The sequence below is a fragment of the Brienomyrus brachyistius genome, chromosome 3, assembly GCF_023856365.1.
Source record: "Brienomyrus brachyistius isolate T26 chromosome 3, BBRACH_0.4, whole genome shotgun sequence".
Taxonomy (NCBI): Eukaryota; Metazoa; Chordata; class Actinopteri; order Osteoglossiformes; family Mormyridae; genus Brienomyrus; species Brienomyrus brachyistius.
The window spans coordinates 32,408,932-32,434,039 of record NC_064535.1 but is presented as its reverse complement, the minus strand read 5'-3'; the positions used below and the strand labels follow the sequence as shown (position 1 = coordinate 32,434,039).

The window sequence follows — 25,108 nt, the reverse complement described above, 5'->3', positions numbered from 1 at the left end:
GGATCAAATATGATCAGTTCTTTTTTAAACATTTAGGACAAGGTGATTGGTGTCACACCAATCAACAAATTATTTCTGATAGATGATAGATAATGATAGATGTTTGTAGCATCATGCCTACAGATTAGATTTAACATAGCAGAATTGTCATTTAAAAATATAATTCATCGAGTGCCTGGATGAGCATTCATTAGTGTATAGAGTAAAAAGAAGAGGTGAATAGAGACCACAGTTTCATCATGGTAGTTATTATAAACAAATGTGGAGAAATCGCACTAGGACATCTTGTGTCTAGATGGGTCTCAATGCTTTGCTGGTACCTGTAAGGCCAGTAAACCTAGTATAATAGTTTGGAATATACTGTATAGCTTGTTCCTGCACTCAAACCAAAAAAGGCTGTAAGATCCTGCCTTTGTTGTGAAGAGATGGATGACAATAGTAACACTGTATGAATTATTGCATACAGTATTACGGCATTGCTGCAGTATTGGTGGTATCAGTCTGACCAATGAGCTGTCTGAAAGCCCCAGTGGGCAGGTCCCAACTGAAGCCACTCCTCCCAACTATCTGCCCACCAATCAGGTGGCTTCAGGTAGATAATACTTTGCTACATTCCAACTGCCAATGGATATCCCAAGGGACCGTAGGGTATTTGGGGAGTGTACTGGTTGATGTCACGGGTAGCTGAGCCCAGACCACAGATTCTGGTCACTGCACCCAGCAGGTTTCAGTGTTACCCCACATCAATTCTGTCATCCATCAAAGCCCCCTCTAAGGCTTCACACCACCCATATACAACAAGTTATGAGTTCTGAGGGGAGTTCCAGGCCAATGGGAAAACATAACAAGCACAAAGCTGGCTACACAAAATTTGAAATGCAGACAAAGACTCTAGGGTTGCAATGGTACATCATCATCATTTGCCGTTCGGTTACATTGGGTTCAAATGTCAAAACAAATTCAGTTTTTCCTCCTGTACCGAAATTGCACCATGAACACAAGGTTTGTACCAAACCATTACATCTATCTATCTATCTATCTATCTATCTATCTATCTATCTATCTATCTATCTATCTATCTATCTATCTATCTATCTATCTATCTATCTATCATGTCTGTATGTGCCTGTCTGTCTATCTGTGTCTTTCTTACTGTCTATCTCTGTACCTTTCTGTTTATTTATCTATCTATCTATCCATCTTTCTGTTTGAACGTTGCTTGTCCATCTGTGGATCTGTATTGCTATTTGTCTCTATGTTTATATACACGCAGATTTACCTCTTCTCCTTTCAGGTCTAAACGTCAGTGGCATTGTATGTTTGCTTTCTTTGCTGGTCTGTCTCCTTTTTTTCACTTCACATCTTCACACAAACATGAATTGAATTAACCCTCCGGGTGGAGTGCGAGAATCCCCACCTCTCTGACGGGCACATGGTACAGTCTGCATGTGGAATTTCCATGAGCTGAGCTGAGGCTTTCGATTTTTGTTGGGCAGTCAGCTCAAACTGGGGCTTCTCTGTCTCTCTTCCGACACAAGTCACTGTAAAGCTCCATACTGAGTCACTGCCCAGGTACCTGCTAAACTCCAGGGAGCAACACAGCTGAATGCAGCCACATTGAATGTCCATGTGGTGATGGTCATTACAGCTTTTGATGCCAGCAGTTACTCTGCCCCCTACTGGCTAGGGTAACAGTTACAGGAATTGGGAGATTCAGGGAACCAGGGGTGAAGGAGTATATCTTCCCCATTTCTACGGGCCTGGTCCCTCTTTTGTCCTGGAGAAGTAGGCCGGCTAAAGATAGAACAAGTCCTTTCTCCAGAAATATCTGGCAGTGATGATGAAATGATGTACACAGTGATCTCTCAGCAAGCTCTCTGCCCTGGGGAGGGAGCACTGCGGAGGGGCAGCCTGTTCCTTCAAGTCTGGGGTGGGGGTGGGTGTTGAGTGAGTGACTGTGTTCTGTGTGTGTGTCTGTGATGGGGTATGTTTACCCGTGGGTATGTGTCTCTCAGTATTAACATGTGTGTTGCTTTTGTATATGTGTGTGCCTGGCCTTTACATCAGTTACACGTTTGTGTTTTCCAGCTGTATCGGTGTCAGTGTGCTCTGAATGCTTGTCCCCTATCTGCACACTGCCCATTCGAGTGCCACAGTGTGGATGACAGGATAACATGAGCAGAGCTGCTATCCACAGGTACCTGCCTGCTTGCCTCTCATGGCTGGCTCACACCGGCCCAGGCGTGCATCTAACTCGCAACTGATACCCACATGCACACATGTGGATATGACCTGCAGGCACAGGTTCTGAAGTAGCATTAATGTAGGTTGGACACACACTCCACATAGACAGCCAGTGCTGCCCACAGAGCTCCTTGCATACAGGCTGCCTGATCGCCATGGTGACCGTAATGACACTGTTGACTGAAAGTGTTGGTGACGCACAGCGTCTGGCTTCCCCCTCTGGCAGTACTGTAGGAGGTCTGGGGGGGAGGTGATTACCTCCTGCTCTGCCTCCACCCATTAAGGAAGCTCCACAGGGCTTCCCTCCATAAACATAAACCCCTCCCACCCCCTGGTTAGTGCTGACCCAAGAAAATACGTATGTTCAGGTGTAGGGCTCAGGTTGCTTAGAGGACAGAACTTAGGGTATAGTGAAAGACAGCATGCCCCCAGTAAGACCCCTGTAAGACTGCTGCACTCTGGGCACCCCCCCCACCCCCCTGCTCAGTCATGTAGAACCATCCCATCTGGTAAGAGAAAGGAAAAGGAACAGCTACAAAACTATGGTGAAGACTGTAGATTTACAGGAAGCAACAGAAGCAAGCTAATGAAGCAGTTTAATTTATTTAGGGGAATTTAACATTTATGGCTGTGGCAAGAAAAAGGGGTGTTGGTGAGGACGGATTAGAAAGAACGAGTGCAAATGGTGTAAGACTGGAAAGAATAAGGCATAGATGGGCATAATGGGTGTAGATAGGGATGAGAGAGGAAAATATGTAGATTACGAAGGATGATAGAGAACAGGTATGGAGAGAGAAGGATAAGGGAGGAAAGGGTATAGATATGGAAGGATGAGAAAGGATATAACTAAAGAAAGATGAAAGAGGAAAGGAAAAGCTGGTCTTTTCTGATATGTTCCCCTGAGAGATGGGATGTTGTAAGACGGGGAGGGAATATGTGTGGGTGTGGGGAGTTACAAAAAAGTGGCACAGAGAAACCAGCTCTTAGTTTCCCCCATTTCTTGTCCCCCCTTTCCTTTACATGGCACTGCCTCCCCCCACATGGTTAGAGTGGTTCTGTCCTGCATGCGCACGGCTCTGTTGTTGTGCAGAGACACCACTGAGAGAGAGCGCGACCGAGAGAGAGAGAGAGAGAGAGAGAGAGAGGCAGGGAAGGAGGGGAGGTTGGGAGAGTGTAGGACACAGTGTGTGCTCCTCACAGCTGCAGAAGGAACGAGAAGAGGCAGGAACAAGAGAACGGGGCAAAAAGGAAGAAAGGAGGGAGTGAGACCTCGGAATGGGTGTCTAACACTGCCCATCTCGTTTCATGAGCACCAGCCAACGTTCACACCAGCGCTATCGGGTTTTTTTTCCCATTGAAAGTCGCACTTCATACACTGCTCTGACTGGATAAAGGAGAAGAGCACTCCCCCCTCCACACACGCACGCACACAGAAAATACACAGGGGCAGGTAGAAGAGGTGAGGAGCCACAGGAAGACAGGAAGCCGCTTTGTTGCTGCCTCTGCTGCCACACAGCTAGCGAGCAGCTTGCCGGCGCTGCTCATGTCTGTGAACTCGGAGAAATCCTCCTCCTCTGAAAGGTAACACGTTTGCCTGTACATCTACCTGTACACCTGTTAACCCATCTGTCTGTCTGTAAGAAGGTTTGTTTGTGTTTGTTTGGCTGTCTGTTTACCTGTGAATCTCTTTGGATGTCTGTCTCTCCATCACTAAGAATCTTTGTCTGTTTGTCCATAAGCCTGACTGTATGTTTACCTGGCTGTCCCTTTGTCTACCTGTGTACAATCCTGTCTACCTGTCTCTCTGCCTGCCTAGCTGGCTGTTGGTAAGCCTATCTGTCTGTCTGCTTGTTTGTCTGTCAGCATACCTGTCTGTTTATCTGTCAGCCTCCTTGTCAGTATGCCAATCTGTCTGTCTGCCTATTTATTTGTAAGCCTGTCTGTCGGTTTGCCTGCTTGTTTGCCTGTAAGCCTGTCTCTCTGTTTTTTTCTGTAAGCTTGACCGTCTGGCTGTCTTTTCGTAAGATTGCTTGTCTGCCTGCTTGTCTGTTAGTTTGTAAGTCCGTCTGTCTACCTGCTTGTCTTATCTTCTTTCACCTTCCTACTACAGCCTGTTCCCATGTATGTTTTCTCTTCATTCCTCATCGTCCACTCAAAGCATAAGGTAGCAGCATGGAGGGGAAACACTAAGCTGCCAATCACCCAAACACACAAAGGTCCCACTGATACGAGATGGACTTTCACGGTATTTCGTTCCATGTGTGACTTGAGACAGATGACACTGTTAATATGTAGACACACAGAGAGATGGGGCAGATGATTGTACAGACAGATGGAGAGACAGGTGGGTTTATTAGTGTACAGACAGACAGGGAAATAGACAGGGCTTTCCCTCTGTAAACAGAGACAGACGGGGTTGTCAGTGCAGATGGACAGAGAGAAAGACAAGTTATCAGTGTACAGACAGATAGATGGGGCTGTCAGAGTGTAAACAGAGACAGACGGCTGTCAGTTTACAGACGGATGGAGAGACAGATGGAGCGGTCAGTATACAGACAGAGAGACAGACGGGGCTGTCAGTGAACAGACAGAGGGAGACAGGTTGTTAGTGTACAGACAGAGAGACAGATGGTTCTATCAGTGTACTGACAGAGAGACAGACATGGTTGTCAATGTACAGAGAGAGAAAGACAGGGCTGTCAGTGTACAGAGAGACAGATGGGGCTGTCATTGTACAGACAGATGGAGAAACAGACAGGGCTGTTAGTGCACAAACAGACAGAGACAGGACCCATCTCCTCTATAATCTGATTGGTTATCTGGTGATCGCTCTGGACCAATCAATTTTCCTTCTGCCCTCAGAAGATTTTTGTGTAAGTGAAACTCCCATGAGCTATAAAGACACAATCGGAGTTTTCATGGTGTGGACTGGTAGATAGAGAGGTCGGAATCTGTACAGACAGAGACAGGTGAATGAACAGACAGACAGACAGACAGACAGGTTGGTCTGTGGGTATGGAAACAGATTGGGCTATGGGCTTAAAGAAAGACAAACAGATGGATGGACAAACAGAGAGTGTCAAGATGTTCTATAGATCACAGGGAGGGTGTTTTGGAACATGCTGTGCTGCGCATCGTTCCAAGGGAACATTGCAGCCTGCTGTGAGAGAGGATGACAGGTCCCTTTGTCTTTATATAACGTTAGTACAGGACCTGGTCCCTTTTCCCTTGGGCCTTCTGCCTTTACATAGACTTTTCATAGTTCTGCATCATTTCATTGGATTTGTAGAGTATTTAGTATCTTTATATTGGGCTTTTATAGAACTTAAAGTCGTTATATTGGATTTGTACCATGATGTCTGTGAGTGTGCAGTAACCTTCATGCATGTGGGTGCGTGTGTTTGTAATGTTGATTGGGTGTGTATTTCCGATGTGTGTGACTCTTTACACACATCACCCTGCATTACAGGATTTCCTCCAGAGGTCCTTCTAGAATATCCCAAGGCACAACTTACTGTCCCAGCTTGGTAGAGGAAGTTTGTGCCCCCCCCCCCCCCCCCCCCCCATGACTTCGTTTAGGCAGGGACCCAGCTTTGAATACAAGTCACGGGCATACGAGAGAACACTGGGGGGAAGGAGAATCGAGGACGCATGGATCTGTCCTACCCATAATGCCGTGCTTCTCATCTCAGTGTTCCTCCCTATCTGGGTTAGCTTCCTGTAACCTACATCGTACTTCTACACTGTAGGGAAACTGTTCCCATTCTCTGAAGTCTTTTCAGTCAGAAATGTTTCACCACTTCAGGCTTCTGTCATGTCAGTCTGCCTGGGGGACTGGAGCCTTGTCGAGAGCATCTGAACACAGCAAGCAGGGAAGGGGGGGAGGATTGTGGGGGCGTGTTTTCTCCACAATCACTTTGTGTGGCTGAATGAACTATTCTTGTCAGTAGCAGGCAGTACTTTCTAAACACCTAGCTTTTCGCTTCTGTGCTTGTACTGTAATTATAGTTGTGGCATAGTGATTAAAAAGTGGACTTAAGGCAGTAAGTCCCAATCCGACAAAGAGAACTGCATACAATATAAGGAGAGTCACACTTAAGCGTGATGTACAGCTTATGTGTGTCAAGATGACTTCCGATATGTCAAAAGGGAAATGTTTTGCAATCACCTTAAACAGAGACACTGGCCCAGTGATTTCCTAAAACCATGTAAAACTTTAATGCAAAGAGACATTTTGTTGCCTGTTCTTTGAATGCCAATCAGTACTTTGCATGTTCATACAATTCCCAGTTGGCATTTTAACATATGCACCATTCTTTATTGTTCTCTTAGTAACAGGTGTTCATGGGAAACAGATTTTTCAAACTAGAGATCAACACACACCTTACGACTGTTTTCTTCTTGATAAGAATTAAGCACATACCTTATGACTAGTATCTTTTTGTTAGAGATTGGCACATACCTTATGACTGTTGTATTCTGGTTAAGTGTAATTACTTGACATCTTCTGCCTATGGCATTCAAGACTGATGAACCACACACATGTTAAGAGCAGATGCCTTGTGCTAAAGGTGCTAAAATGAGACAATTGGTTGTAAAAATGAGTGGAAATTATGATAGTTAGCAGCCACTTGCAGGTATCTTCTCATACAGCACTACATTCAGCTAGCTTGTTTTGTGGTATTACCACTGGTGGGCAGATTTTGTGGACTGTTACTATTATTGTAAGTGGCACTCCTTCTTCTTTATGTCACCAATGGAGCAGGTGTTTAGCAACTAGCCTGACGTGACAGAAAAATTCCGAAACTGAAAATCTTCATTTAAAAAACGTTTACTAGTGAAATATATCAAAAGGAAACATTTACAAAACAAAACATTTAAGATGTTGATACTTCCAGTAATTAGTTTGTTAAGTTTAATCGTAGTCAGTGAGAAAACTGTGTTACTTCTACACCTGACTGTCTCATAAGGAAGAAAAAAATATCACATGATATATTACGTGCCGTTACGTAAGTGCTTTCTACCTAGTGTTAAACTAACAAGTGCAGTCCACAATAATGAACTAAACAATACTGTTTCACATATTCTACTGAATAACGTAATAATTTAAACAAACAACAAAAACCCATTCTTCCCATATGGCTCTTCCAATTACTGTTCTTATTTATTATCTGGTTATTTTATGGTTTGATTATCTGAAACAAAATACTCAGCTTACAGTCTTAGAGTCAGACATGGAAAGATGGATGGATTTCAGGCTCCTACCAAACATACCATCCCTATAGCCACCTGCTGGCATCACTGCTGCATGTTCTATAATTCCTTCCAGCATTTAAAAGAAGACCCATAGACGGAGCATCCCTTTCTGACACGGCAGGCGTACAGATGTCACAGAAGGTCTGGATCTCAGTGGGAATGGAGTGTGGTCAGATATGACAGGACCTCCGTGTGTCAGTGTGTTCCTGCCCCACTGATAAAGGCTCTGTCTAGCAGTGAAGCCTTTCCCTGTTCTGCCGCAGTCTGTTTTTCTCTACAGACTAGCGCATGTGAAACATTGCTCTTTAATTTTAGTGGGTGTATGGGTCTGAGCTTGGATAAAAATGTCCCATGAAGGGGTTTTCCAAGCCGAAGCCCCCTTGCGTCTTGCAGCCATGAAGTGTTTCCACACTTGGACAGTGTATACATATCGTGATACAGTACACTAATAACAGAAGGAAGATCAATTTAAATAGAATCCAAAAATAATGTTAAGCTTGATTTTTCATCGACTGGGATGTGTTTTCCTGAATGGCTGATGTTTGTATCAAAAATGATCAACTTAAAAACAAGACCCTTCCGTCATACACAAGCATGGACAAAAGTATTGGGATACAGCTCTCAGTCATTGAATTGAGGTGTTTCATTCATCCCCACTGCCAGGTGACAGGTGTATAAAATCATGCACCTAACCATGCAGTCAGGTTTACAGACATTTGTGAAAGAGCTCAGTGGTACCTTCATAGGATGTCACCTTTGCAATAAGTCAGTTTATGTTTTTTTTTCTCTGCTAGATATTTCACGGTCAACTGTAAGTGTTATTATTGCTGGAAGCATATACGAAAAACAGAAACTCAGCCACGAAATGGCAGATCAATATAAAGTAACAGAGCAAGCTCGCCAAGTGCTGGGGCACATAGAATGTAAAAGAGCCAACACTCTGTTGAATTAATAACTGCAGAGTTCTAAACTTCCTCTAGCATTAACCCCTGCACAAAAGAAAACTGTATGCTAAGAGCTTCATGAAATGGGCTTCCATGGCCGAGCAGCTGCATGCAAGCCTCACATCACCAAGTTAAATGCCAAGTGTTGGATGTGGTGGTGTAAAGCACATCGCCACTGGACTCTCGAGCGGTGGAAATGTGTTCTGTGGAGTGATGAATCACGCTTCTCTGTCTGACAGTCTGATGGACGAGTCTGGGTTTGGTGGATGCCAAGAGAACATTACCTGCCTGACTGCATTGTGCCAAGTGTAAAGTTTAGTGGAGGAGGGATAATGGTAGTTTTTTTCAGGGGTGGGCTAGGCCCCTTAATTCCAGTGAAGAAAACTCTTAATGCTTCCGAATACCAAGACAATTCTATAATGCCAGCTTTGTAGAAACAATTTGGGGAAGGCCCTTTTCTGTTCCAGCATGACTGTGCCCCAGTGCACAAAGCAAGGTCCATAAAGACATGGTTGGGTGAGTTTGGTGTAGAAGAACTTGATTGGCCCTCACAGAGCCCTGATTTCAACCCCATCAAACACCTTTGGGATGAACTAAGAATGGAGATGGTGAGTCAGACCTTCACATTCAGCATCAGTGCCTGACCTCACAAATGCTCTTCTGGATCCACTCCAAAATCTTGTGGAAAGCTTTCCCAGGAGAGTGACAGCTACTATAGCTGTAAAGGGGGCACCAACTCCATATTCCATATTAGAATGGAATGTCATAAAAATGACTGAAGGTGCAATGGCCAGGTGTCCCAATACGTTTGTCCATATAGTTAGGGATGCACATAACTGGTAAGCAAGTACACATTTGGCGTATAAAGCAATACACTTTGCAATGCCTTGACGTAACAGTGCAAATGCACGTAAAATAAGTATGCATTTGTGCTGTCATAACAACATGCATTCTAACCTTTTCATGGCTAATGCATACTTCACTAATAGATAGATTAAACTGAATGATCATTTTTTGTTATACCAGCGCAAATGCATACTTGTTTATGTGCATTTACACTGTTATGCCAAGAAATAGCCACACAAATCGCTTTATACACCAAATGTGTACTTGTGTACCAGTTATGTGCATCCCTGCATATAGTGTATCTTAATTTGAATGGGTGGGCAAGGCAGCAGAAGGATCATGTTGTGATTTGTTTATTTACCATGGAGATGTGTCCATCAAAGATGGGAAGGGCTGTCAGTGAGTGTTTCATTAGAGGGTGTGGCAGGGAGAGGACAAAGGGGGTGGAGAAGTGGAGAGGGCAGGATGTAGATGTACGAGGCAACTGCATCCTTAATAAATACACTTAGGATGGAGTTATTTTGCTGCGCCAGAGCAGAGCTGGCATCACTAATGATGGACCATCGGTCGGTTTGCAGAGGACTATGCACAGCAGTACAGAGTGCACACACACATACACTCACAGATGCGCACACACGATGATGCGTGACTGGACTCACCAATGCTCTTTCCTGCTACTGAGAATAGAATATATGTACATGACGTCTGAAGAAGCGTGTGTGCTTCTGTTTGGTTACCTGGGTATTTTATGTCCCATTGGTATTAGTGTAGGATGTTAAATCTGGCATTAAGAATAAACAGAGTTTCTCGTAAAATGGCTACGTATTCCGCTTAGGTCTGGGTTTGTGTGGGTTAATGCTAAATTGAAGTCAGGCGGCTGTTGTGCATTCTCAGCGGGGGCTGAGGGGGGGTGGTGGCTGGCTCCAGGAGGTCCTTTAGGTGTGATGAGCGACCTGTGGTTCCACACTGAGCTGCTGCTGACTCTTCCATTCTCATTCACTCATTCTCACTGTGCTCCTGCTGCCAATGACGGATCTGCAGCTCTGGGGAGTTCGAATACAGGCACACGTATTTACACTCACATATATACACTCACATACAGGCACACATATTTACACTCACATATATACACTTACATACAGGCACACATATTTACACTCACATATATAAACTCACATTCTGGCACAAATGCATATACTCACAGACACACAGCTATATACTCACATACAAACACATTCAGACACATATATACATATACATACACTCACATACAGACACACCCATATACAGACACAGGCAGGAAGGAATAATGTCAGCATCATATTAGTGAGTGAAACGGCCTCTGGCTCCAGCTGCCAATGTGCAGCCCAGCCACTCATTGGAGACACTGGCATGCAGGACACGTACCGCGTCCTCTCAGCTGGGCCGCCGGATTGGGCAGTGATCTTGCGCACACACACACACACTTGCCTGGAATATTCCCAGGCTGCTCCATGTCTGCGTGTGTGCTCTTTGTATCCGCGCTGCTCAGACTACTGAAACGCTCGCCCCAGTTTGGTTTCCTTGGCAACAGAGCACAAGGCTCCAACATCCCTGTAAATGTGAGTGTATGTGTGTGTGCCCGCATTTCCGTGTGGGTGAGCACGTATACACATCCGTTTTTCCGTGATCCGTGATATTTTCTCACAGCCATTGTCGTCGCCCAGTGTCATCTTGTGGTTTGGTACCCCTCGTGTCTGGGACACAGGGGTCTTCACCTGGTATGATCCTGACATCCATTCAACACTAAGGGTTGACCCAATGGTACGGCAAAGGATAATGTGACCCGCTAAGTTTTGACTTTGGGCCCAATCTGCTGAAACAGGGAACCCGAGTGAGGAGCGGTGGGATTTGTTTGTGCGGTTGGAAATGTTGCCAGTCAGTTCACTCTGTCAGCCCCCTGTGAGAGAGCACTAGCTCAGCTCTCTGGAAACCTCCTGGACGGCCTAGTTTCAACCCCCAATGCCACTCCCTCCCCAAGCAGAGATCTGTCTGTTAGGAATACACTCCTTGTAGAAACAAAAGTTGTTTTTTGTTGGAGATGCTTATGGTGAAGATGTGGTGGAGAAGAGTCAGACTCTCATATCAAGAAGTTAATTTTGTAGTGGAGACTCTCATGTCAAGAAGATACTTGTGAAGATGGATGTGGTGGAGATGCTCATTTGGAAGAGATGGCCATGACACAGAAGCTGGAAGCCACTTCCAGTGGTGAAAGCCTCTAGTCAGATTTCCTTTCTGTCTTACTGTCCCCAAAGGCCAGATACTCAGCCAAAGGTTCCCTTGGTGGTCCCACCTCCGCCGCCACCACCAGAGCCTGCGGCCCCCCCAGAGCCGGAGGAGGAGATCCTGGGATCTGACGATGAGGAGCAGGAGGACCCTGCAGACTACTGCAAAGGTCAGGGCGATGGGTACCTCCGTACAGCAGGAGTTATAGGAGATGCACAGCAGTAATCCCCCTTCACCCCACAGACTGCCTGCTGATTCAATTCCACCACAATTGTCACTCCTGCTAGCGTTATAGGGCTGACTCACTTCTTCAAACTTGTGCTGTCTTCTATGTTTGTACACCTGCAGGATATTCCACTGTTGCAATTGCCGTTTCTTAATTTTAGCAATTAAAACAGCTGGCTGATGATATTGGGGGAATTTAGAAGTGCCCTTTCTCAAGGTTCGACCCACAGAACTTTAACCGCTCTTAAACCACATTGGCTACTTGGTAGCGAGTGGCACATTGACATACAGTATCTACACACTTGCCTCTGGCAGGGGGGTACCATCCGGTAAAGATCGGGGACCTGTTCAATGGACGGTACCATGTGATCCGCAAGCTCGGCTGGGGCCACTTCTCCACCGTGTGGCTGTGCTTGGACATCCAGTGAGTGTGCAGCTCACCCATAGCATCACATAACTGCATGAGCCACAGTATTGAACCAGATCTGCCAAAACAAAGCCAACAGCATGCTTAGCACAGAGTGGGCCCATTTTTTATTCACTAAGCTGACAGGTTTAATCCCTCTTTATATGAAACATGTGGCTTTATTTTTTTAATCAGTATTTGATCATTCTACATTTATTAATTCTGAATGCATCTTTAATTAACTCTGTATGTTCAGTTGTCATCACGCCACAGATGGTAGAGTCTTTTGCTTTAATTATACACGCACTCTGCTATTCTGGCACTTTCTACCAGTTTCTATTTCTCCAGCTTTCTCAGACACTCCTTTTTTGTGCACATTTTTTTTTTTTTTGCTAATGCGTAATGTTTTGTGGTCAGACGTGTCTAACAATATTCAGACATGAGAAGTCATTCAGCTACTTTTTTAAAGATATTATTCTCTTGTTAATATCAATGTGTGTGTGTGTGTGTGTGTGTGTGTGTGTGTGTGCCTGTGTGACAATTCCAGAGGAAAGCGCTTTGTGGCCATGAAGGTGGTGAAGAGTGCTCAACATTACACTGAGACAGCGCTGGACGAGATCAAGCTGTTGCGATGTGTCAGTATTACCTGTTTTAGTGTTAACCTCTGCCCGTGCTTCACTGTCATTGTTTACCTGTATCTGTGTTTTCCTGTGTCTGTGCTTCACTGTCATTGTCTGTGTCAGTCTTTACCCATATCTACACTCTCATTCTCAATGTGCTTCACTGTCATTGTTTACTTTTGTCTATACTCTCACTGTCATTGTTTACCTGTATCTGTGTTTTCCTGTGTCTGTGCTTCACTTTCATTGTCTGTGTCAGTCTTTACCTGTGTCAGTTTTTACCCATATCTACACTCTCATTCTCAGTGTGCTTCACTATCATTGTTTACTTTTGTCTATACTCTCACTGTCATTGTTTACCTGCATCTGTGTTTTCCTGTGTCTGTGCTTCACTGTCATTGTCTGTGTCAGTCTTTACCCATATCTACACTCTCATTCTCAGTGTGCTTCACTGTCATTGTTTACTTTTGTCTATACTCTCACTGTCATTGTTTACCTGTATCTGTGTTTTCCTGTGTCTGTGCTTCACTGTCATTGTCTGTGTCAGTCTTTACCTGTGTCAGTTTTTACCCATATCTACACTCTCATTCTCAGTGTGCTTCACTATCATTGTTTACTTTTGTCTATACTCTCACTGTCATTGTTTACCTGCATCTGTGTTTTCCTGTGTCTGTGCTTCACTGTCATTGTCTGTGTCAGTCTTTACCTGTGTCAGTTTTTACCCATATCTACACTCTCATTCTCAGTGTGCTTCACTGTCATTGTTTACTTTTGTCTATACTCTCACTGTCATTGTTTACCTGTATCTGTGTTTTCCTGTGTCTGTGCTTCACTGTCATTGTCTGTGTCAGTCTTTACCCATATCTACACTCTCATTCTCAGTGTGCTTCACTGCCATTGTTTACTTTTGTCTATACTCTCACTGTCATTGTTTACCTGTATCTGTGTTTTCTTGTGTCTGTGCTTCACTGTCATTGTCTGTGTCAGTCTTTACCCATATCTACACTCTCATTCTCAATGTGCTTCACTGTCATTGTTTTCTTGTGTTACTGTTTATCCTTATGTATGCTTTCACTGTCATTGTTTACTTTGTATGTGCTTTACTGTCATTGTTTACCTGTGTCAGTTTACCCATATTTCATGTAATTCCACTCTCACTGTAATCGTTTACCTGTAAAGTATTTACCTTTGCCTGCTTCACCTGCTATCATTGATTACCTATGTCAGTGACAAGTGTCAAGTCTTGTGTCAGTGTTTCTGTCTATTCATTAACAGTGATTACTTCTGGCATTATTTAAAATCGTGCCATGCTTGTGTCATCAGGTCAGGGAGAGTGACCCCAGTGACTCCAACAAGGACATGGTGGTACAGCTAATAGACGACTTCAAAATCTCTGGAGTCAATGGAACTCGTATCCTGCTTGAAGACAGGCTCATTGTGTGTTTGGTGTGTGAATCCTCTTCTGCTGTAGTTTCATGCACGAGTGTTTTCACTAAGCTGCCCATTACCCTTGACCTCTCCTCTCAGATGTGTGCATGGTGTTTGAAGTGTTGGGTCACCACCTGCTCAAATGGATCATCAAGTCCAACTACCAGGGTCTGCCGCTGCCATGTGTAAAGAGCATTATCCGGCAGGTAAGATGCTACTGTAGCCTTGAACACGCACATCTGCTCCTTCTCAGACGGGACCCTGGTTTCACTCTCTGGCCTGTTTACTCATCATTCCATCAGGGTCTGAGAGCCCAGTCTCACTGGTGATGCAGCTAAAATGAAAGGGATAGTATATCCTATCGTGGAGTGGTGTGGAGCTCAGCATCGTAGGGCTGTGTGGTGTGATCTGAAGGTCACAGATGAGCCCCACCCTCAGAAGTAGTTGGCCAATCTTCACCCCCAAAATTCTCCATGGGTGCCTAACTCCCTTTTTCCTCAAAGGCAAGAAGGTGGAATATGTGAAAAAAAGCATTCCAACGTAACTATATAGCCCCTCCTCAGCTTATGATGGGGATACATTCTGATTAACCTATTGTAAATTGAAAATACCGTAATTTGAATATGAATATGATATGTTAAACACTTTCTGAGATATTTCAGAGACTATGTGGATGCTGCCATCACCCGGCATTAGTAGAAAGTATCATATAATGTGCCACTAGCCTGGAAACAGATCAAAATTCAAAGCTTGATGACTACTAAAGTGGTGTGTGAATCCTCTTCTACAATCCTCCATTGTAAAGCCGAAATATCGTAAATCGACCCATCATAAAGTGAGGAGCATCTGTACTTGTGCAAATGGCAAATAAAGGATCATTTCATTGACATTTTTTCATTACTTATATGTATCTATGAAGTACCCATGGTGGTGCAGTGGTTAGCACTGTTACCTCACACCTCTGGGACCCGGGTTCGAGTCTCCGCCTGGGTCACATGTGTGTGGAGTTTGCATGTTCTCCCCATATTGTCGTGGGGTTTCCTCCGGGTACTCCGGTTTCCCCCCACAGTCCAAAAACATGCTAAGGTTAATTGAAGTTACTAAATTGCCCGTAGGAATGCATGTGTGAGTGACTGGTGTGTGAGTGTGCCCGGCGATGGGCTGCCCCCCCCCCATCCTGGGTTGTTCCCTGCCTCGTGCCCATTGCTTCCGGGATAGGCTCCGGACCCCACGACCCTGTAGGATAAGCGCTTTGGAAAATGGATGGATGGATGGAAATACTCATGGCGTTGCCCCTTTTGCTGGCCTAATTGTCCTTCTCTTCCTTACATTATCAATCAGTACATTTCATTTCATACTTCAGTCTGGATGGAAAATAATACAAAAGCAATTTAAATTTTTTTTTAAAAATACAAACAATTGCCCCTCCCCCCCAGGTGCTGCAGGGACTGGACTACCTTCACAGAAAGTGCAAGATCATCCACACAGACATCAAGCCCGAGAACATCCTCATGTGCGTGGATGATGCTTTTATCCGCAGGATGGCCGTGGAGGCCACCGAGTGGCAGAGGGCTGGGGCGCCCCCTCCCTCTGGCTCCGCAGGTACCCCGGGCTCGACTGTCCCTCACCCCCCAAACTACACTTTAAGGAGGAGGCAAGCCTGCCCTTCAGACAGATGACAACCCTAGGAAACATCCTGATGTGTACTATTCTGCATTATTGGTTTATATATAGAGGAGTTATTTTCTTCAAACAACTGGCAGGTCATCCAATATCCGGGACATGAAAATGAGGAAGAAGTTGCATTAACTTTGATTGTTGAGTGAACCTTACTTGTAAAAGGGTGTTATGGATCTGAATGAAGGGTATTGATGTTGATGAGATGTTTTAAGATTGGAAGAAACTTTGTGGGTGGTTAGTACCTGTGTCATTTAGTCAGTCTGTTGGTGCTGATACAGGATGAAGTGGTTAATACTGCTCTTCTTCTGTCCCTGACAGTCAGCACTGCTCCCCAGCTGAGGACAGTAAGTCATCTTTACTCTCAAGGATGGTCCAGGTTTGGAGATGCCACACACACAGATACACACATGAAACCAATGGCAGTCACCTGTCAGGGTATGGCTGCACACATGCACAGTCTATGCAGGATGGAATAGTGGGCATATCTGAAGGTGGGAGTGTTGAAAGGTGGTGCACGCAATAGAACAGACATGCCAAAGTACCAAAGGTATTTATACTGGCTGTCAAGAAACGTTATTTCTGACCAAACATTCAGCCAACGTACAGGTCATGCAATAACTATGATTGACAGATATCTGTGATTAAATATCTGTTTCATATTTGTTTATATAGCGTAAGACTTCCAGAAAGCACAAAGGAAAGTACGTATGTGGTTCCACCCATTTCACCACACTCTGTTCCTGCTGACACACCCACAAACCTTTCTACATGCCCAGTTATCCAGCCTGCAGAGACATATATTTGCAGAAATTGGATTGGCTGAAGATCAGTGGTAACTATGGACTACAATACGCCCCCACAAATACTAGGCATTGCTATTTAAACATACTGTATGTCATATATATACATATGCATATACATCTATGTATACAAACACATACACACACACACCGATGAACTGAAACATTATCACCCCCATATGATGTGAATATCTTTGCCTATGTTGTAAAAATGTCATAGTCTGGGATATATTACATGGTAAACAAACATTCAACTCGTTGAATACCTGCTGAGAGTGGTCTGAGGAGGGAAACACCACGAAGAACCAAACAATTCAAGAGTTGCCAAGACTCGTCCATGCAAGATATGAATGAAGACTATCCCTTGTGGTATGAAACGGACAGATGGACACAAGCAGCAAGTAATTTTGATGATGGTCATTTGAGTGATGTGTCACGTCACAGTGCATCAGATATTAGCTTATAGTCTAATAGATCCCAGACCTTGACATGCACCATTTATTCGAGATGGTCAACATTAGTCGCTTCACGTGGGGGTGGTCTTATTGCTTTGGCTCATTGGTGTATGTGTGTGCAATCACAGATGTTGTACATACTTATATTTATACCGCACCATGTATACCATTGTATAGATCATAGAACATTTTTCCACATTTGGTTGTCTGAATACTTTGTGTACTTTGTGTAATGAAAATAGTTGCATCTAATGTAATCTAGTCTAATCTAATCTAAACTAATCTAATCTAAAGTCATCAGTATGTAATGAGGCTGTTGTGTATAGAAGCAGCTGGAAAACTCCAGAGTCTCCCCCCCCAGGTGGGAAAGATTTCCAAGAATAAGAAGAAGAAGCTGAAGAAGAAGCAGAGGAGACAGGCCGAGCTGCTGGAGCGCCGCCTGCTGGAGATCGAGGCCTTGGAACGCGAGGCCGAGCAGCTGAGGGGAGAGTCTGGTGTGGTCGCCACCGCCGACAGCGAAGAGGAGGATGAGGAGGAGGAGGTTGAAGAGGCGGAGGAGGACGAGGAGGAGGAAGGGGACAGGGAACGGACAAGACATGCCCTGCTAACTAACCACACCTGTGAGTGCTGTCAGCAACACTTGGTGGATTATATTAAAAAACCCATCGTTTATATTTCACAGTTGATACTGCTTTTTAATCATTAATACATGCAGTAAATTAATTAGCCTGCACAAGTTAACTGTAATAAAAACCCTCATTCGTAAAACTGAAAAGAGTGCCTGCAGTTGGCCAACGTCCCAGCCTCCCCTGGCCTGGATACCTGTAGTGAGAGGCGGGCCAGATGGCGCTAATTCTGCTACACAACCCGTGACCCGCGGAGTGTCATAGAGGACGGCTGCGACTCAGAGGAGCCCACCAGTGTTAGTCAGCCTCCGCTGACTCCTCTCTGACTCACAGAGCGCTTAATAAAGCTCAGCCATGGAGACAGGGTGTGGTGCTCTGCCACTCTTTTCTCCCATTTCATTGCTTTCTCTCTGCCCTTTCTCTGCTGCAGGCGCAGCACTGGATTACCGGCAGCCTCTGCAGGACCTATGTGGTGCTGAGGGGCCTGAGGACGGGGACACCGCAGAGAGAGAGCCCCCACCCAAGCCCGAAGGCAGACCCAGAGTGGAAGAAATAGCGGCGCAGGAGAAAGAGGTGGGCGAAGATCAAAACGTGGACCAGGAGAGAAGGAAGGTAAAGGCGGAGAGCAAGGAGCCTGTGGAGAAAGAAAGTCTGAATGAAGAGACAGTGAGCGAGGAAGAGAAGACGGAGAGCAAGAATGACAAAGAGAAAGAGGAAGAAGATGATGACGAGGATGAAGAAGAGGACGAAGAAGATGATGATGAGGATGATGATGATGAAGATGAAGAAGAAGAGGCTGAGAAAGGAGGAGAGGAGGAAGGTCCAAAAGCAAATGGGCATGTAGTGCTGGAGGCTGAAGAGGTAGTGTGCCCCCTGGTGGAGTCGGAGCTTAGTATAACGGACAGGGATGTGTCCTTGAGCTGCTCCTATGACCTCTTTAATGGGGAAACTCCAGGGATTGTCAATGGGGCGCAGCACAGAGGTACCAGCCCTCGTTACCCAGAGCTGCCCCAGGACCCCTTACCCAGTGGGGAAATCCCTCTGCACAGCGCTCCTGCTGACCGCAGCCGTACTGTGTCCTCCTCAAGCACTGGGGACGCCCCCAAAGATCAGCCTCACACACCTCATCGACATGTTGCCAAAGGTCAGCCTCACGCATCTCACAGATACACCCCTAAAGGTCTGCCTCACATAACTCATCGACACGCTCCCTCAAAGATCATCCTAACACACCTCACAGACACACCCCTAAAGTTCAGCCTCAAATACCTCACAGACAAACCCCCAAAGATGATCATCAAATACATCACACACACACACTCCTAAAGGACAGCATCGTACACTTCACAGACAAACCGGCAATGCACAGCCTCACACACCTCACAGGCACACCCCCCCAAAGATCAGCTTCACACACCTTTCAGGCAAACCCCCAATGATCAGCCTCACATACCTTACAGACATGCTGCCTCATACCAATCTTTTAACACACCTGACAGACATACAGATACACTTTCACATCCTGTCTCTCACTCCCTTTATCCCCATAGGTTTTTACCTGCTTATTTTAAAAGTCTGTTTGTGTATGTCCCCCGCCCCAGCCAAGGCTCGTGCAGCAGATCTGCTGGTGAACCCTCTGGACCCCCGAAATGCTGACAACCTGAGAGTAAAGATTGCAGACCTTGGCAACGCCTGCTGGGTGGTGAGGATAAGCAGCCAGTTTGGAATGGGGTGGGGTAGGGGCAGTTCAGTGATCCAGAGGAGGGGGACAAAGTCTTGTGTGATGTTCAGATGCCCCCTCTCTCACCCAGCATAAACACTTTACTGAGGACATCCAGACACGGCAGTATCGCTCCATCGAGGTCCTGGTTGGGGCAGGCTACAGCACCCCCGCTGACATCTGGAGCACCGCTTGCATGGTGAGCCATGCGATCATCATTCACTCTCAAATTCTCCTCATGTTATGCTTCTAAGGATGGGTATTTTGTTACAGACAGATTGGTGTTTGATACACAGACAAGTATTTTCATTGCACATACTCAGATACGTGAGTATACAAAGACAGGTGTTTCTGTGTACTGACAGGTGTTTGTTTACAGACAGGTGTTTGACCACAGGCAGCAGGTGTTTGATTATACACAGACAGGTATTTTTATTTCACACAAATAGGTATGTCAATATACAAAGACAGGTATTTCTTTGCACAGACAGGTCTTTGTTTACAGACAGACAGGTGTTTGATTATACACAGATATGCGCGTGATTGTACCTCTCCTCCTCCAGGCATTCGAGCTCGCCACTGGAGACTATCTATTTGAACCACACTCTGGGGAGGACTATTCCCGGGATGAAGGTAAGTTGTTGTTAATCACACAGTTCTCACATGAAACTCCCTTAGCCCTTTTTCAGCAACACTGTACTGGTGCCAGTGCTGAGCTAGTACCTAATTCAGAACTGGTTCCACGCTTTGCCACTGCCAATTAATTGGTGCTGTCCCCAAAAACTGGCTCCTACCCTAGTCCACAGAATTGCTGGTCTGAAACTAGAAACCCTTGATGTCAGCATGCATGGAGGGTCTACAAGTTCAGCAGAGTCTCATTTGCTGAAATCATGACCACAGACATCGATAGTAGCAGGGGATAATTTAATTAATGGTAGGCAGAAGGGACAAATGGTTTATTGGCAATCTGGTCATCACCAGAAGTTCAGAATACTTCAGAAAATTGTTTTAGAATAGTGAAAGTTAATGGAGAAATTAAGGTAGAGCAGAAGAATGCAGATTGCATTCTTAATATGGAACAAATTATTTACAGATTAAAAAAACTTTAAAAAGACTACCAAAACTACAAAAAATGGTGCAGGACGTATAATATATGGAAGTGTTCCACTGGTCTGTATTCATTGGTGGTAGCAAGCACTCAAAGTGAAAACTAAAACACTTTTCCTTACAGGTGCACAAAATTGAAAATTGGTGCTTGCTTTCCTGAGTATATGTTCGAGATGGTGATATACAGTCAGTCCTGCTACAATGTCACTAATATGTTCTTGAATAACCTCACATTCACTAAAATTTCATACTAAAATACACATATTCAATGGGAAAAATAGGGTTAGGGGAATGCAACTCCAAAATGTACTAACTTACGCCAAACAAAATAAATCTAATAATAATAATTGATACCAGTAGCCAATAAAGAAATTATATACATTTTAAATAACAAAAAATAATAATACATTAATAAATGATATCATAAACAACTCCTATGGGTCTTATCAGTCGCACAAGAATTGCCTAGTAACCACCAAGTGTGCTGAACTCGCTAAAATGCACACAGCACAAATAAACAGATGTTAAGGGGCTCTGAAGACAACATGGCTTCAGACAGTCTATGAAAAGCAAATGAAACCTTTTAAACTATTTTAAAAAGGTTGCTATGTGTTTTTATATAATTTGTCAAATATATTTAGAATATATTTGACAAAAAGTTTGATTTTTAAATTAGAAAACCAGTTCGACAGATTCACTGAAAAGAACAGGTTCTCTCTTATTAATGTTTTTTTAACTAGTGGAAATGCGGGCCAGTTCTCAGGTCATGCCACTTCGGCACCACCTGAGAACCAGGTTCCTGTCAGCACCAGCACCCTCACTGGCACAGTACTGGTGGAAAAGAGGTACCAGAGATCTCAGGAGTATCTTCAGCCTTCATGTAGCAATATTGATAGCTTGTTCTAAGATTCAGTGAACATGAAATGTAGTATTGATGCCGTAAAATGGCTTCTCAACTGTAACACCCAGTGCTCTTCCATGAACCATGCTATTCCAGACCTTGACTTGCGAGATTTTACTCCTGGCTGGCTCCTTTGCTCCAGTGCCCCCTGCTGGTTGATTGTGTCACTAACTCTCCTGTCCTTTCTCCTGTAGACCACATAGCTCACATCATTGAGCTGTTGGGCTGCATCCCAAGACAATTTGCACTTTCCGGAAAATATTCCCGGGAATTCTTCAACCGGAGAGGTAGTACAGGCACAGAGCTGGATAGGACTGGTGGACATTCTTTGACAAGCATGCAACCTGAAACTTAAATTTAAGAAAAAAACATTAATTACTAGATAATATAAAGTGCATCAGCTTAACCATTTAATGACAAATGAGTGGTACTGTCTGTGTATATTGAGAATGCATTGGATTGAATAGCAGTTTATATAATGAAGAGGATTAATGGCCTGTGCCTTTGGCTAAGGGTGTCCACTGGGCCCTTCATGTCTGTATTGCTGACGTCACAGTACCCATCATGTCACGTACCAGCATGATCCGCCACATGCACTGTGTCGATACTGGTTCATGAGCCCCATTGTGCTGATCATGGAGCTGCTGCAAAAAATGATCTCTGTCAGTAATCACCACCACAAATTCTTAAGTATGAGAGGCAATGCTGGGGGGAGGGACTGTCACACTAACAATCTACATTACAGTAACACAGTACAGATTGTTGCACACTGACACAGCTGCCTGATTCCCATTCATACTTGTTTCCTCTGAAAATCATATGGAAATACATACACACACAGCTTTCTGGGTTTGATATAAAGAATTTTTCTTGTTCTCTGATGGTTTTCCGCATTGCTTTGTAGCCAGACTGGTGTATCCATCCATTCAATTTAGCATCTAAATAACTGGAAGCTTCTGCTGTGACTACTGGTTTATGTATCTCCCTGTGATGTATTGTTACTGTGAATATGTGACACTTACTATTGTTTAGTCTCTCTGTCTTTATAGCTTTTGTTTTACTGTTGGCTTTAACCCCATTGGCTTTAACGCGAGTCTCTACTTGCTTCTGTGTGCTGCCCTCTGCAGGGGAGCTGAGGCACATCACCAAGCTGAAACCCTGGTCATTGTTTGATGTGCTGGTGGAGAAGTATGGCTGGGCCCACGAAGATGCGGCCCACTTCACCCACTTCCTCCTGCCCATGCTGGAAATGGTCCCAGAGAAAAGAGCCACTGCTGGGGAGTGCCTCATGCACCCCTGGCTCACCTCGTAGCGGTGCCCCACCCCTCTGTGGGTAGGCTTCGAAACTGCTGCCCCTCATGTGGGCCGGAGGAGGAGGGTGGGGGACGGGACTGGTGGGTGTGGTCTGCCCCCGCCCTGTTCCAGATGGAGCGTTGAATAGACCCCATTCACAGAGACTAGCACAGCACATAAGTGCAGCTTTGTGACTCTGCCCCTGTTGTAGGGGTGTGGCTGTTAAGGGCGCGGCCAATTGGCCACACCACCCTGCCTATCACAGGAGCGGTCCACCCACAGGCCCACGATGTGACCAACAGGAGAACAGCTCTGCCCATTCCTGTCTTCCTCCATGTGCCAGTGACCCATAAGTCACGCATGCTGTCCCCCCCCCCCCCAACATAGCACGTCTGTACGTGTCAGTCTGTGAGCCTGTGGTGGACATTGGACTGCTGGTGTTTACGGCATGTTTTCCAGCCAAAGTAGGTCAGGAGGTTTTACAGTTAGGGGAGCAGGAGTGTTGCTATGATAAACATGATTGTGTCTTCCAAGACAAATACTTGTCAGTCCTGTGGACAGACCTCGCAGCCAGCAAGGGGAGCTGCAGGTATAGGGAGCACTGCTAGAAGGCTTTAGTCAGGAATTAGAAGTCAAACTCTCCTGATCTCCTTGACTGTGGACTGGAGCAATTTGCCTCTGAGCTCTTGGACAAGAGGAATTAATGTCTGCTCCCTTATTTCGATTTGGCCAATCCTTGTATCTAGTTTCAAATAGTATACCTCTTTTACAATTATCACACAGCCAGGGCATCTTTTGAGTTTGCTGCTGAAATGTTAAGTACAATTTTTATTGGTGTGAAGCCTTCAAAACTTAGGCTCTGCCCCACGAGACTTATTCCTGACGTCCTATGGAGACCCTTGACAAAGTACCCCCTCTCCCAGTGGTGCCAAGAGCCTTCCCACAGGGTGTTTACAGAGCAGAACTGCTTGCGACATTCTGCTATCCTTCAACAGGGGGTACTGTAGCCACTGCCAGTGTGACAGGAGACTGATCTTCCTGTTCTGAGGTTTTCAAAAACGAGTGTGACAGCAGGTACAGTCTGAATATTTTTTTAAATGTGAAGAACGTTATTCGGTTGTGCTGGCAAACTTCATTCGTTCTCTCCGCGTTTTATTTGTACCATTCACCCACTGAGAAGTCTCACCTCCAATGAAGACATATTATGAGGTCCTTCACCAAGATGCCATCCTCTGCACTGCCCATTCCATCACTTTTCTAGTACCGTCTTCTAAACTGTCTCGTCGCTTGTTCTCCCAGCTGCCATTTCCAGAACTGGTGTTTAAAAAGGAGTTTGCAGATACCCCTATTGAGGGCTCTTCTGTTTCAATGGCAGAGGGTCACAGACATGGACAGATTCCATGCTTCTTATCATATTGGAGGAAGCCTGGTTTTGTGGTCATTCCAAGGACCCCAGACCACATCACTCCTCCTCCCCTTGCTCATCCCCATTAGTAAATTGCCTATTTTCACAATAAATACTAAGTAGATGTCAACTTGCTCTTTTGTTAATAAACCTCAATACCTTTATCAAAATAAAGTAGGAAATTCACTGGTGTTGTGGCAGTGACCAAATCTTGTTAGTGTTGAGGTGATTGTGTTTGCTCATTAGATGTTTCTCCATCTTTTTTCCCCCAATTATTTTATTATTATTTTTACAGTCTTTACCTCCACCCTAGTCTTACATGAACAGTGCTGCTCTTGGATGTATGTGATGGTCGTGAAATCAGTTCAACATTTTTGCAATAACAGTAGTTCTGACCATGACATTTTGCACCAGAAGCTCCTGGATCTCTCTTTCAGCCATGCTGACCGTTCTTCCATGCGTCAGAGGAATGTCCTGTTTCTCATTAAGAGGTTTAATAAAACTCAAAACGTTCAAACTGCTAGCTTGGCGTGAACTAGCTTCAGCCTCTGTGCTTCAGAGTCAAAGTGTGGCTTCCCTCTTTTGCTCATTCATGTACATTCTGCATCCTCACCAACTCCATCTGCATCTGCTGAAGCACTAATTTTATCTATTTAATTTTCTCCAGGCATGGTTTTCTCTTTCCAGCGTGCTTAATCTTATCACTAATGACAGAGAGAAAATATAACATCTGAGCCCATGGTGGGTGGAGTTACTATATTCGGAAACAGTAGTGGACAGGGTTACTGTGTTCTGTAACTCACTGGCAGGTTTCACCCAATAAGAATCCTCCAAGTAACAAATAGGAAGTTGTTTCATCCGATCACTGCCTAATGGTGTATTATAAA

General features: G+C 44.9%; 1 protein-coding gene across 6 annotated transcripts in view; it reads left to right on the top strand.

Annotated features, from left to right (window-relative positions):
• Positions 1-24,744, top strand: part of LOC125738425 (SRSF protein kinase 2-like) — a 35,642-nt gene extending 10,898 nt beyond the window's left edge. For 2 of the 6 annotated variants that reach the window (XM_049007340.1, XM_049007339.1), the window contains exons 3-16: positions 11,585-11,724; positions 12,096-12,204; positions 12,734-12,821; positions 14,130-14,217; positions 14,334-14,440; positions 15,671-15,836; positions 16,233-16,258; positions 17,531-17,789; positions 18,226-18,939; positions 19,397-19,497; positions 19,607-19,714; positions 20,079-20,148; positions 21,718-21,810; positions 22,651-24,744. In XM_049007340.1, the coding sequence (XP_048863297.1) occupies positions 11,585-11,724; positions 12,096-12,204; positions 12,734-12,821; positions 14,130-14,217; positions 14,334-14,440; positions 15,671-15,836; positions 16,233-16,258; positions 17,531-17,789; positions 18,226-18,939; positions 19,397-19,497; positions 19,607-19,714; positions 20,079-20,148; positions 21,718-21,810; positions 22,651-22,835 (2,254 nt within the window). In that variant the 3' untranslated portion in view covers positions 22,836-24,744. Of the gene's footprint in view, positions 1-3,341; positions 3,826-11,584; positions 11,725-12,095; positions 12,205-12,733; positions 12,822-14,129; positions 14,218-14,333; positions 14,441-15,670; positions 15,837-16,232; positions 16,259-17,530; positions 17,790-18,225; positions 18,940-19,396; positions 19,498-19,606; positions 20,149-21,717; positions 21,811-22,650 lie in introns of those variants that run through there. The other 4 variants (XM_049007341.1, XR_007396834.1, XR_007396835.1 and 1 more) reach the window with 4 other exon arrangements.
• The last annotated feature ends 364 nt before the right edge of the window (positions 24,745-25,108 follow it).